This window comes from Centruroides sculpturatus, unplaced genomic scaffold, assembly GCF_000671375.1.
Source record: "Centruroides sculpturatus isolate CEXI.00-Female unplaced genomic scaffold, Cexi_2.0 scaffold163, whole genome shotgun sequence".
In the NCBI taxonomy this organism is placed as follows: Eukaryota; Metazoa; Arthropoda; class Arachnida; order Scorpiones; family Buthidae; genus Centruroides; species Centruroides sculpturatus.
The window spans coordinates 382,336-397,990 of record NW_019384360.1 but is presented as its reverse complement, the minus strand read 5'-3'; the positions used below and the strand labels follow the sequence as shown (position 1 = coordinate 397,990).

At 31.6% G+C, this 15,655-nt stretch overlaps 1 protein-coding gene across 1 annotated transcript; it reads right to left on the bottom strand.

Moving 5' to 3' along the window:
* Window positions 1-1,393: 1,393 nt before the first annotated feature.
* LOC111640613 (glypican-6-like) lies at window positions 1,394-15,348 on the bottom strand. Its single transcript, XM_023386652.1, has 5 exons — window positions 15,088-15,348; window positions 4,598-4,756; window positions 2,533-2,735; window positions 1,628-1,816; window positions 1,394-1,459 (listed from the first exon to the last, which is right to left on the bottom strand). Exons 1-5 carry the CDS (start codon window positions 15,245-15,247, stop codon window positions 1,394-1,396), a joined length of 777 nt encoding a protein of 258 aa, XP_023242420.1. The 5' UTR covers window positions 15,248-15,348.
* Window positions 15,349-15,655: the final 307 nt, after the last annotated feature.

Genomic DNA, 15,655 nt, shown 5'->3' with positions numbered 1-15,655 from the left:
TAGAAGCTAGTAGGCCAAGCCCTTGTATGTCTTGTCAACACTCAATGCTCATCACCTATCACTGAAAGATCCATCAAATGGAAAGAGGTATTATGCTTGAACCAATTTATGTAAACTCTCTCTCTCTCAGTCGATGTAGATATAAGTAGCTAGTTTGTTGAACTAGATATATTTAATGCTTTGTAATCCAGCCTTACTTTATTTTTGTTTATTAAACTTTTTGATGTTTGTTAACCTGTCTATTGACCTGTCATTCTTCGGAAATTGGACCCCTATTGACTTATTCACAACTCTCTTCACTCGATCCTCGAACCCCTCCTATGAGATGTGTAATTAAGCATCATTCTAATAGTGAGTTAAGATGTGAATAATTATCTTAACTGGTGTCATGTCCTGACAGGAGATGAAAATTTCCCAATTTCCTATCTCCAATAACTTACATAGCCATCCACTGACACAGTGAGCAGGCCTAGCCGTCCCAATGCTGCAAGAAGGGTTGACGGTTTTAACCTGTAACTCCCGGCTTCTCAAAATAACTATGTAGGCCAAAATAACTCATTGGCCTTATTGTTATGAGTACATATTCATCACACACCCTATTTTTATTCATTAATGTATGATGTCCCAGAATGCACTTTGGCTTATTCGACAGCCCTTTACAGTCAAAGTCATATATACTTTCAATATCAAGGTATTGTAATTAAAACACATATAAAAGAATCTAATAAATAAAAATACAATATTTATATAAACTGACAATTACTATATAACTAACCACATACAGCATTATTGAATGCCATATGGCAGTTGCAATTGTATTTCTTTCCTTCTACATGTGTTTAAATACCATATTTTGTTTTTAAATTTAAAAAATATAGTAGTATTACTATTTATTACTAATTAATTGATAATACAGATTATAAGCTTATATCAAATAATTATACTTATAGTGCCTGTATCTACCTTTGAAGGAAAAATTAATGCAAAGAATTTTAAATTTAAAAACAGACATATGGTATTTAAATACAAGTACAAGGGAAGGAATACAATTGCAACTGCAGTATAGCCTTCAATAATGTTGTATGTGGTTAGTTATATAGTAATTGTCAGTTTATATCAATATTGTATTTCTATTTATTAGATTCTTTTACGTGTTTTACCATGATGTCGAAAGTATATATGTAATTATATATGTAACCCGGCTGAAGAGGACTTGAATAAGCCAAAATGCATTCTGGGACATCATGCATTAATGAATAAAAATTGAAAAGGTGTGTGATGGATTTGTACTCATAACAATAAGGCCAATATTTTATAGTTATTTGTTACTAATTCTCTTCTTCTGTTCTACATCTTTTGAATTATGTCTTCTTTAATTTCTTATCAATATCTTTTAACTAAGATACTTTAGAGACTTAAATGGTTTGCATACCATTAATTTGATATTCTGTTTGTCTAACTAGTAAAACAAATTTTTCATTTAAATTTAAAAGTTCAATAAAAGAGTGAATAAATTTTTAAGTATTTGGATATTTATTAACCAATATTTTTGCTAAATACAGCAATAAGTAACAATATCCAATTATCCATTATATTAAAAGAAAATTTTGATAATTTGAATATTTACTTTTAACATGTTCTTTGCTACTTCATGTCCTATTCTTAATGCTTGAACAAAGGCTCGAATTGCAATGAAAGATTTCTTGATTTCTACAGTTAATTTGTCTGGAATGTCTCCGAAAGGTTTCATATCATCCATATACGCACCAATACATTTTAGATATGACTCGCTAAACTGATATTGACTATTTAACACCTAAAATTAAAAATAAACATTTTAGCAATTATAAGATTTAATAATTAAACTTTTTTCTAAATAACTTATATGATAGTGAAATATTACCAAGAAATCTAGTGATGTAATTTCACAAGAAATAATCTGAGATTTTTATTTAAAATCCTAATAAAAATTATTCCTTAATGCTGTAATTAATGTATTTTAAATTTTAAAATTCTAATTTACCATGCTAGAATCCCTAGTTTATCTAGCATAGTTGTACAGTCCTTTGATAGCTTAATGTTCTGAACTGAAGCTGAATACATCTTACACTCTATCACTTTAAGTTCAGATGTACTAGTTTCTTCATTAATTGTAAATAATTTTTGGTTAGCATCACCAATGTAATACAATTTTATAAATTTTAGCATTACATTGGAGATGCAAGCCAAAAATTATTTAAAGTTAACGAGGAAATTAGTTCGTCTCGACTCAGACAAGAAAGTCCACCCAAAGTTGAGAAGTACTAATTTTTTCAATTGGATATGTCGAGCAGAAGATAAACTTGGCATACCGAGCTTCAGTCTAAAATATTAGTCTAACAAAGGATTGCAAACCATGCCAGGTAAAACTCAATTTTAGTTTGTTACAGATAAACTGAACAAACAACTGGTAAATGAATAATAAAAGTAAGTTCATTTCTAAACATATGTAGAATTAATGTTTTCTTGAAATTAATTTTAATAAAAACTCACCTGAAACATCTTTTTGTATAATCTTTGAAAGAAATGTACCATAGCTTTATCTAAGTTTATTCTCCCCGTCATGTAATACCTTTCAAGATCTTCAAACATATCTTGAAATATATATGAATTTGTATCATAAATTAAGCCATAAGTCCTCAAAAACATTTCATGAAAGTCTCTCTTGGAGGTTTTAAGTAGTTCTCTAAAAAATTCTGTAATCAAATTAATTTTCAAACATTACTGATAAAATATATATATTCTAAAATGTATTACATATATAAAATGTGTAGGATGTACTTGGTATATTAATTTATTTAATATTTAAAAAAGTCAAATTGTTGATTATATCAATAATGCTTTCTATTACATGTAAAATTAAAAATTTGATGAAATAGCAGAAAATTATTAAGATAAACATGAAAGATCAATAAATTCTCTACACAAGGTTAATTTAAAGAGAAAATTTTGGAATAATGTATAATGTTTTTAAAAGTCCAAACCAGCTTTCTTTAAGAACTTTTTAAACTGTTTAAATTTGTGCCCCTGAAAATGAATTTTATCAATACAAAAGTGCCAAGGAATGTAGGATTTATTAATATTACCTCAATAAAGTAGGCTTTCTATAAATTTTGAAAAAATTTGGAATGTTTGTTGATTTTATTGTCCAAATCAACTGTAATAGAACAAAAAACTCCAGCCTTTAATCAAATCATATCAATATAATTGAGACCATATATTGTTTTTGTTAAACATATGAAATTATCATAAATATAAAGTTTACTTATATATATATCAGCCAAAAAATATCATATTGAGAGATACATACATTATATGTAGTTTGGATGTCAAAAACTAAAAGACAATCTATGAGAAAAATATTAAACAGGAGTTGCCTGTATAACAGATAGTAACAGAATTGAATTATTATTAAACCAAATCATTTCTAAATCTTACAAATTCAAAAAATTGTAAAAGTAATTTCATAAATTACTAGTAAGTTAATTTCCACACATTTTTAGTTGTCTCAAACAATCTTCTTTGCAACAGAAAGAAACAAATGTCAACTTAATTAAAGAAGACTTTCCAGCATTTGTTCTTCTTTGTAAATTGAAATTTGTTTATTTCTGTCCCAAAGAAGGTTGTTTAAGATGACCAAAAACATTTGAGAATTAAAACTGTACTGCATTTCAGACATCTGAGTAGTAGTATTAATGTACTATGATATAAACTTTAGAAAATTACAATAAATTTCTAATTCAAAAACTTTATTGATTATAGAATGCTATCACTCAAAAACTGGGTATACTTGAATTAATAACACTAAAAAAAACCTAACATTTAGCAGAGTAAAAGAAATAAGTGCTAATGTTTTTGCAAGTGTCAAATGGGCATCATCAGGCAAACTAATCTCCTAGCTGCTGAAACAATGGAGAAATTAGTTTGCCCAATGATGTCCTTTCAACACAGGCAAGAATGTTAGGCACTTATTTCTTTTACTCAGCTAGCTATTAAGTTTTTAGTGGATTTAATTTATTGATTATTGACCATTAATTTGTATTATGGTACGCTCTTGCTAATCCAACCCTTAATAATCTGACCTCTCATTTATCTGGTAAACCAACCCTAGTGTGATGAATTATACACTTCCATTTCCACAAAAATGTTAATCGTGTCAAGTCTTTTTTCTCTGTTTACTTGGGCTTCATTTATGTACAGTATTGTACATTGGTGAACCATATTATTTGCCTGCCAATCTCCAAGAAGAATTGGTACCGAAGAGTACAAATTCTTCTTGGAGCTTATGGGTTACACTTGGTAATCTGGCACTCCCACAAATCTGGTATCCATCTGAGCAAGGAATGGAAGGATTAGCAAGAGTATAGTGTATTTTCTTTATCTTTATGTAAAACGTCAATAAAGTCAAAGATTTGTACAACTTATCTTGGCTAAAATAAACTAAATGATACAATAGAAAAAGATATATTTATATATACTATTCTATTTTATTACATAATACAAAATAAAAAATAGAAATGCATAGATACAACAGAAAATCAAAAATTCAAATCCTCACCATCAACTTCATATGTCTGTTCAATAAATAAATTCTTCAGTTTTGTGATAATTTTCTTGAATTTTTGGTCAAATTTGATTCGAGCTAACGTAGCAAGTTTGTATTCCATGTTATTTGTACAGCAACTTAATTCCTGAGTGCATATTTTCAGCTGATAACCTATGACAATAAAATATATTAAGTGCAATTTATTTTTTTTAAAACAATTTCTAAGCTAAAAATATTTTTTAGTACAATATCAAATCAACCTTTATCTATCAGTTTTTTCTGTAGTTTAAAAAATAAAACATTTTTAATTACACAAATGATGAAACAATAAATATGAAGAACACAAAATCATTCTTTATACTTGATATTCTGACAAAAATTAATTGTAGAGTCTCAAACGTTCAATATAATTCCCGATAATAAATTTTAATGTTTTCTAATTTATAATTACTGATGGTCAGATGCCCGAGCGACTAAGTTGGCAGCCTACCGCTCTGGGGAACCTGAATTGAATCAAAAAATTCCAGGACTTTTTCAGATAAGCCCCATTCGTCACCATCCAGCCACCTGTTGCAGGCATAGCCGAATCTGTAATGGGCTTGCTAAAAAGGCCCTCTTAGTGACTCTAAAGGCTCTAAGACTAATCTGTAACTACATTTTAAAAAGCATTTATCTTCTGAATATAATGCTTAATCTAAACTATAATTACATCAATTTTATGTTGTATCAGAGCAGATTTTTCATTCTTCAATAAAATAGAAATTTATGATGTTATAGTATATCAAAAATTGGATATATACTATCACATTGGGAGTTTTTAATTAATAATGGCTTTTCCAAACTCTTACAAAACATTCAAAGCTTCCTGAAATACAACTTCTATCTTATCATTAGGAATTACTTAGATTTTTTTCAAAATTCAGTTTCTTTCAATCTCTGCATCTCGAAAAAAACATTACTTAAGTTTCGTTTCAATAAAAAAAACTATGCGTAAGAGTGCAAATAACTTTAGACACACTTTTCATGTAATGCTGTAGAGATGAAGGGGTGAGAGGCTAGGATGTTTTGGCAGAAAAATATCCAGGCAGCTGAGATAGTAAGCCTGAGAGTTGGATTTGTTAAGTTAATTATGGTGTATCTACTTGTATTTAGAGATTAAAGGTGATTTCTAAAATATTGAACTTGACTGTTGAGACGACAAACATCACATGGTGACAGGGTGAAGAGAGAAGGCAACTAACACAATGAACAACATGCTCTACACCAGATTTCTGTGTCTGACAATTTATGTTCAGAGTATGTGATTGAGAGTGATGGAACCTCCACTTCCAGAGGTTTCGTTCAGTCAGTTGTTTATCTGCCAGGCTGGATTCGGAACAGATTAATTCTCTTATCTATTTAATAGGACCATAGGCGGAACAAGTGTTTCATTCTTAAGTAAATATAAAATATAAATCACAGCTGATGGTATTACATTTAATTATTTTACAGTTACAAGTATAAACAAAATATAAAATTCCAACGTTTAACAAAGACAGATGATAAACAAAAGCAAAATATTTTCTTTGTTAAACGTTGCAATTTTATATTTTGTTTATACTTTTAAGTGTAAAATAATTATGTGTTTCATTTGTTTAAACTTACTAATGTCGAGGAGGCAAGTTTCCTAACAGTATTATCAACTTAAATTCATTAAAAATCTACTAATGTGAGGTAGATAATAAGGATTTATCACACCAGTTTTAATAAGCACAAACACCCAGGTATCAATAAAGTACACTTAATAAAACAAAAAGGGGTGTACTACATTAAAATCAATTACATGAGTAATTAACATGAAATAACCAAAATGCATTTCAGACTATCGGAATAGTCCCTCTTCACTTGGTAAGAGTACCTCACATTAGTAGATTTTTAATTAATTTAATTATACCAAGGGCTAAAAGCAATTTCTTTATATTAAGTATTACCAAAGTTTTGAAATCACTGTGCCTTCAAAGAATGTTATATATGAGTGATACTGCTTCCACACTTGTAAACAGGAGGAGGGGGAAAGTGTAGAAGATTCTGTGATAGATCTGCATTCAAGAGTTCAAAATTGCAATTTCCTGATTTTGTTGATTAGGCTACGTGGAATCAACTTATGAGAGGTACTGCAGATAAAAACCTAAAAGTAGCCTGATGTAATCTGGTGGTTGTTTGGCTTTACAAATTTATCGGGTTTTGTGTTTGTTTATGGATAAAAATCTCTTGGAGAAACTACAGTTAGATCTATCTCTTACACTAAAGAATGCCCATGACAACTACTCGTCAGGTGAAAGTTGAACAACAAGGAAAAAACAACAGGAAGCTCTTCGAGGTATGTCAAGTATTGTGAATGCTATAAAGCCTAAGTAGCAGGCAGCCTAAACATAAGGTTGAGGGGGGGGAAATGAGTGGTAAAAAGCTATGTACATACAAAGAAGTTGTGTTGTGTAAATGATGCAGCCATACAAAAGTGAATGAAAAAGCAAAGTATTCAGCAAGAGATACAACATGTTGTAAATGCAAGCATAAAGGACATTACGCTAGTGTGTGTCTCTGGAGAAAAATGAAAAATGATGGATACTTATGATAAGGTTCTGAAGAATTTAGTGGGAGAAGTGCATGATTGGAATAACACAGAGATATGGCAGACTAAGGTGAAAATTCTGAATAAGACTGTTACAGTAAAGGTGGATACTGGAACTGATGTGAGTGTTCTGCCAGAGACTACATATAAAAATCTGTTTTTCCGGAAAGGAATAAGACAACCTAATAAACCCGTACCTACATTTGTTTAATGTACATATGGGTGGAACAAACTGAGTATAACTGGAATAATCTCAGTCAAAGTAAGTGCAAAGAATAAAACTGTGACAGAAGCCTTCTTTGTTATATCTGAGGCTAAGTAAGTTCTATTAAGTTACCATGCTTCAGAGAAACTCAGACTTGTTTAATGGTTATATGTGGTTACATCCCAAGATAGAATATTTGAATAATACAAGAAATTTTCAATATAATTTATTGGTCTGGGTAATACTAAGCAAATGTATGATATCAAATTAAAGTAAGCAGTGCCATATGCCATTATGATGATGTCATAATTTATGGTGGTAATATGCAGGAAAATGATAAATGTCTTGAAGCAGTGGTACAGAAAATGTAGAGTGCAGCTTAGGTAAATCCACTATTGCCTGAAAATGTACAGAAAATGTTGTACGGCTTAGGTAAATCCACTATTGCCTGAATTAATTTTTTATTAGGAACAATTCGTTCCTAATAAAAAATTAATTCAGGCAATAGTGGATTTACCTAAGCCATACAACACATCTGACCTGAAAAGATTTTTGGGTACAGTAAATTTTCTAGCTAAGTTTGTGCCAAATTTAGCAACTGTGTCTCAGCCTCTTTATGAACTGTTGCAAAAATACATGGAGTGAATGACACCCAGGATGGGGCATTTACAAAAATTAAGGAAATGTCAAAGCCTCCTGTCTTAGCACTATATAATGTATCCAAGGAAACAAACATATCAGTTGATGCTTCTTCAATGGCAAAAACAGTGTACTTTTACAGAAACAAGAAAATGGAGAATACAGGCCCATAGAATATGCTTCAAGGAACTTGTCTTCCAGTGATAGATGCTATGCGTGACCAAAGGGTTGGCGATACCTACATCAGGATTGGCAATAGCAATTTGTTCATTTCACATGTGAGAAGTCGCGTGTGTGAGCGGTCAGATTTGGGAGGTTGACATCTGAGAGACAATGCGCAGAAAGAAGTGCACATTACAACTTAATTATAAAGAAATAATATCCATTTATTCTGGTAAACTATTTACACATATGTTTACAATAACATTCTGTTTAACTTTTATATAGTGGCAAAATAGATGAGTTCTAGTAGCGTAACATACTGGATAAGAGTAATATAACAGAATTAATTAGGCCCAATACTAAGTTAACGAGTTCCTAGCTTAGAGAGAAAGCTTACATTTTAACATGTGATGCTAAATATCTTGATTGGTCCTTGATCGAAGTCTTGAGGTTGCAAAATGTCCTGATGATGGAGTGGAGAGGTTTCAGCTAGGTTGGATAGAGTTAGGCTCATTGATGGTAAGTTCACTATCAAATGGTATTTTTGTTAAGACATATACGACAAACAGCAGTCGAAGGGATCAGTGAAAGGGCAGAGCACTCACATGAAAAGGAGGAGGTTGACAAATTCTTGTTGTTGGCTTCGATGTTCACCTTTTATTTCGGGGGTCCTCCCCCTTGATTTTGATGCCCTTTTTAGGCAATGTTAAGTTTTTTTATCAATAGATGAATTTCAAAAGAAAGTTCCTGGTAACATATAACATTCGGAAGATGTGTCACCTTTGGAAAGGAAGTAAATCTGGGGAAAGATGAGATCACATCCTTCCATTTTTTTATTAAGTGTTGGGAAAATTTTTCTTTATATAATATGAGAAATTCAAGTGTTATTCTTAATTAATTTGATATATTTTGTTGTGGTTAATTAAAATTTTCCTCTCATCCTGTCTCACACTATGCATAGATCAAAAAGGAAGCTTTGACCACAGCATGGTCTTGTGATAGATTCTCAAATTTTATTGTAGGAAAAACCATATCTATAGAGACTGACCTTCAACCTCAGACAAAAAGATTTGGATAGTCTAATACCTAGACTATAAAGGATCAGCTTGCATTTGATGTGATACCAATATGTTATACAATACTCAAAGTAAAGAATTAATAGTCACAGACACTGTGTCGACCCAGCGAAAGCAGTCGAAGAGAATGAATTAGCAGAAGAGATATCTGCATATATACAGCATGTCATGTCTTCAATTCTCACATCTGACAAAAAAACTAGCTGAAATTATCAGCATGCAGGCCACTGATCCAGTTTGCTGAGAAATAACGAAGTACTCAATGCTAGGACGGCCTTTGAAATTTAATCATCTCACAAGAAGTAATACTGTATTGGGAACCTAGGAATGCTATATCCTATGTAAGGCATCCATCTCCATTCTTAAGATTAATGAAGAACAGATGGAGGGACATACAGATGGACATTAATACATTAATACTATTAAATGTAACTGTTACTATTAAATGAGCCTTATAAATGCTTTTCTCTCTTATAACTGGTTTTTGTAGAGGCTTATCAGGGATCAGCCTAGGGCCCTACAGATTATTGGGAATCCACTATAAATTAATTTGATAAAAAGTATTAAAAAATTTTACTATATAAAAATTACCATGATAAATGTCAGGATTATGGAAAGGTACATGAAACTTGGGGCAAAAATAAATTCAAATTCTTGTAATTATTTGAGAAAATGAAACATTAAACATGCTCCAAAAGCTTACACAGTCAGGAAACCTATGTCAAATGTCTCCTTTTGCCTTATTGTGTGCAGGTTTCTATACTTCTGCAGCAACCAATGACAAAATTAGATTATCATTTCTAATTAAAAGAATTAAATGTTTTGTGTTTTATCAATCAAGATCAAACCGAGTCTAGTTGTCGTATCCTTGAATTTCTTGTAGTGCAGTATAACATACAGTAAAATGAATTTACACCAATCGAATGTACCGTACAATCTATATGTTTAAATGTAATTACATTTAATATCTTTAAATATACATTTAAATAGAATTAATTTAGAACCTTTGTTTTTAATTACATTTAAACTGTATTCAATAACCATTTTTATCTGAAGATGGATGTTTAAGACATCCAAAAATAAAACCACTGTTGGAGAAATAAAGTGTCTTATTGTATTAAGTTTAGTTCAGTATTATTCTTTATATTTCAAAGTACAAAGGGTATTTTTTAAGTAAGGTCCGTTTTTTGATAAGAAGAAAAATACTGTAAATATCGTTGAAATGTATTTTTTCCCATATTCTACATACTTTTATCTACTTTTATACATAATTTCCATTTTTGTTCAAACATTTGTCATAAAGCTCAAAAAATTTTTTAAATTCCGACTTCAAAGAAATCTACCGCCTGCCGCCGGAAGACATTAGGCCATGCCACTTGTCATGTATGGCACATCAGTTTTCTCAAGGTCACAATAAGTGTCGGAATTGATTGTTGTGACTCTTGGCATAAAATCCACTAACAAAGTCCCTTTCCTGTCCCAAATGACAGTTACCATGATCTTTCATGCTGAAATCGAATAACAGATCGCATCTTACAGTCAGCAGGCGACTCAATTTTCTTAAACATTATAAACTTCTACAGCTCAGCACACAGACAGACAATATGGCTGCAAATAGCATCTAAACATGTGCAAAGCATGCTAAAAGCAGATGCTCATGCACACTGCTGCAATCGTGCGTCATTCTCACTCTCATTCACAAACGGACCTTATTTAAAAAATAGCCCTCGTATTAAAACATTTGTATTTAAACATGTCAGTAAAAATATAATTATCAGAAAAAATTATATACAAGTTATTTTTGGATTTGTGTCTTCAAATGGAACTTGCAAGGGCTTAGTGTCTCAGACTTCAAGAAATATAAGCTCTGTTGTTTCTTAGTAAATACTTAAGTAATTCAAATATCTCCAAGGCAGTATATTTTATTAAAAAGGATGATATTCTTGAAACTATTTTTTCTTTTTTCCTTCTTGCTTAAGATCTTTAACCATCTTTCATTTCACATTATTGTTTATGTTTTATGATTAAATACTTTTCTTATATCCATTACACTTTCTTTCCTTTACTTTCTTACCTGATTAAATTATTTTCTGAGTTTAAAATTAAAAAACTTAAAAATTTAATGTGTAAAAATATCAGATTTGATTATGACTTGTTTTATGAAAAATAAAAGTGTTTTCTCAAAAAGATGTTGTTTCAGTGTGTTGACAGAGTGATTCACATAAGTTGCATTTATTTCCTTAACATTAAAAATTAAAGACTATTTGATATCAAAAGTTTTATTTATAAGTATATTAATTATTTTTCTAAAGAAATTAATTTTTTTCTCAATTCAGAAAGTTATAATATATTAATCTAACTGACAAAAAATTATTTCATAAATCTGCCCCTAAAGCTTCTTCACACAGCACATTGATTGGCAGTAAAGTAAATTATAAAGGAGTTAAAGTAGCAAAATCAGAACAAATTCTTTTGCAACAAAATCTAGCAGTTAAGCAACAAACAACAGGACCCTATGCTATTAGATTCTCAAACAGTTGAATGATATAATTTTTTTAGAGGATAAGATAATACTATTTATGCATAACAACAAAGAAACATGTCAATGAGATTTTTTTATACTATGTTTTATTACCAACAATATACCATATCTTTCTGTAGTAAAGTTATCCCAATAACTAACAAATTTTTAGTATTTTTCTTTAGACATTTAAATATAGATGGTTAGAAAATGTAGCTTTGTTGGTTTTACTCCTTTATTATCTGTGGCACTTATCCATTTTACCGTAAACCACTGGTTCCCAAACGTTTTTTATTTTTGTTGTCCTTGAAAATTCAGATTTTTCCAAGGTGTCCTAATTGTTAAATTCTAACAAGTACATTAAATTCTAACATTATAAAAATTTTATAACATTTTGTGGTGCCCCTGTGAGGAAACTGCATGCGCCCTAGTTCTCAAAGTGTGCGCCACAGCACACACATTAGGAACCGCTGCCATAAACCAATGACGAAGCTAAGCACATTCATCTAGATCGTAATTCTTTTGTTTATATAAGCACAACTTGTAGGACAAATAGGTCATCATCATCTTTACATAGCCACATTTCTACCTAAATCATCACAATAAATTTTTAATGAATACAATAACAGGATATACTTAAACACTAATTAATATTTTAACTTTCAATGTGTAGATAATAAATTTAGCATATAACTAACACCTTATCCTTGCCGAGTATAATTTAATTTCAAACAAACGTTTTCAGCCTGATTCACAGGCCATCTTCAGGTTGAGAACCAAATTTGAATTAAAGGATTCCATTAATGGAATACAAAATTCAAAATTAAATAAGCAACGGAATAAGATAAAAATAAAAATTAAACATTAAATAACCAACAGAGTAGCATAAAAATATAAAAATGTGAAAAAATGTACATAGAAGTATTAAGAAATACAATTACTAACACATCCAATAAAATTACTTTTTTCACTCTGATTAGAGCTTTTATTAAATTTCTTAACTATAAACTTCCATGCAGAGGGAAGACTTTCTGCATCCCTCGCATTTAAACAGCCTTCCTGTATTTTACTCCTATAAATCTGCAACTTTTCAGCTGTTAACACCAAAGATGGGGAAGATAAAGTATAGGAGTAAAATACAGGAAGGCTGTTTAAATGTGAGGGACACAGAAAGTCTTCCCTCTGCATGGAAGTTTATAGTTAAGAAATTTAATAAAAGCTCTAACCAGAGTGAAAATAGTAATTTTATTGGATGTGTTAGTAATTGTATTTCTTAATACTTCTATGTACATTTTTTNTTTTGTTGTCAATTAATTGTTTTTACTAGTAACATGCAGAAATGCCGGCTTTGCCAAGCCAAAAAGTAAGAAGGTTAAAATGAAAACCACATTACAAGTTTGCTTATTTTAGCCTATTGTTGTTAAGTTATAACTAAATATTATGATCAAGGGGAAGAGTGAGTATTCACGTTTCACAGAAGTCATTTTCCTCAAAGTCCTATGGAATAATTAAGAAAAACGTGGTCCAATCGGGCAAAGAACTCGAGTTATTAATTAAGAAGGATGAAATCGGAGATGTGATGGACTCCCTAGGTGCAATTTTGTTATAAGGTCCTTTATGTGTGTGTATTGTGTTTTTTTATATGTCAATTTATGAGTTTATCATAAAGCCACTTATTCTTGCGGAGGTACAAAATGTATACATTTTAAACATTCACTGAAGTTTTAAGCGCATATTATATTCTTTTTTATGAAATTTGAGGCCTCAATAGGCGCCTAGTGTGACTATTGATTTGGTGCAATCAGGCAAAAAACGTAGAACAGAAACATAAACCGACGAGTAGCCATTATGTTCACGTATTGGGTGCAGAAACGATGCAACTTCCGACTGCGTCACTGATCCGAATAATACAAACGTGGTTTTGTTCAAATCCACGAGTTAAAAGTCGCGTACGTAACCCCATTCGATGGGTGCAAGTCCACGAGTCCAAAGCCTCTTACTGGAAATTTAAGCTTCCTACTTTCGTCGCTAGATGGCACGGTGCAGGTAGCGGGTAGAGAAATCTCACGCTTTGGATGTTGACGAGCGTGGAGATATTTGGAATGTGTTTAAAATGTGTTCGTACGCTTTGCATTATTTATATTTATGTTGTCTCTTAATGAATTATTTATATTTTACCGTTCGGAGTTACGAACAGAACTGCTCTGTCATAAAGTATATATACGATCCTAAGGATCTTCCCAGCCAAGATATACCTGAGAAACCAATTCCAGGTAACCTTTATTTACAATTTTCTTTTTCTTTTGCCGAATGACAATGATGCGTGCAAGCAAGAAATGCGAATAAATATAAAAGAAAAATATCTCGAATTTTTAAAAAAAATCATTAATTATGTATGAATTTAGTTTGACATAAATCATTTACGGCATTAAAAATAATTTTACTGTGCCGATTCGTTTTAATTCGGCTAAAGTTATGGTAAAATTGCAGTTCTGAATGAGAAGTTTGGGTAATATGTGAACTCCAAATGGGGAGTTTTCCACCCCCAAAATTGTAGACCGCCTGTACGAGCAAAATATCAAAGGAACTGTACCTGTACGTTTGACCTCTTGCTGGATGTTCGCCTCCAAAAGTTGCGTACCGGTCTACTCCCTATTCTCTGTGTTCTTGCTATTCTTCGTTCTCTGGGTTTGCCGTTGCTCACGCCCCGACACTCACACCTCCTAAACCATATAATGTCAAGTACTCCATGAACGGTCGAGTAGGCTAATTGAAGCCGTACCGGCTTCAATTAGCCTACTCGACCGTTCATGGAGTACTTGACATTATATGGTTTAGGAGGTGTGAGTGTCGGGGCGTGAGCAACGGCAAACCCAGAGAACGAAGAATAGCAAGAACACAGAGAATAGGGAGTAGACCGGTACGCAACTTTTGGAGGCGAACATCCAGCAAGAGGTCAAACGTACAGGTACAGTTCCTTTGATATTTTGCTCGTAAGGGCGGTCTACAATTTTGGGGGTGGAAAACTTCCCATTTGGAGTTCACATATTACCCAAACTTCTCATTCAGAACTGCAATTTTACCATAACTTTAGCCGAATTAAAACGAATCGGCACAGTAAAATTATCTTTAATGCCGTAAATGATTTATGTCAAACTAAATTCATACATAATTAATGATTTTTTTTAAAAATTCGAGATATTTTTCTTTTATATTTATTCGCATTTCTTGCTTGCACGCATCATTGTCATTCGGCAAAAGAAAAAGAAAATTGTAAATAAAGGTTACCTGGAATTGGTTTCTCAGGTATATCTTGGCTGGGAAGATCCTTAGGATCGTATATATACTTTATGACAGAGCAGTTCTGTTCGTAACTCCGAACGGTAAAATATAAATAATTCATTAAGAGACAACATAAATATAAATAATGCAAAGCGTACGAACACATTTTAAACACATTCCAAATATCTCCACGCTCGTCAACATCCAAAGCGTGAGATTTCTCTACCCGCTACCTGCACCGTGCCATCTAGCGACGAAAGTAGGAAGCTTAAATTTCCAGTAAGAGGCTTTGGACTCGTGGACTTGCACCCATCGAATGGGGTTACGTACGCGACTTTTAATTCGTGGATTTGAACAAAACCACGTTTGTATTATTCGGATCAGTGACGCAGTCGGAAGTTGCATCGTTTCTGCACCCAATACGTGAACATAATGGCTACTCGTCGGTTTATGTTTCTGTTCTACGTTTTTTGCCTGATTGCACCAAATCAATAGTCACACTAGGCGCCTATTGAGGCCTCAAATTTCATAAAAAAGAATATAATATGCGCTTAAAACTTCAGTGAATGTTTAA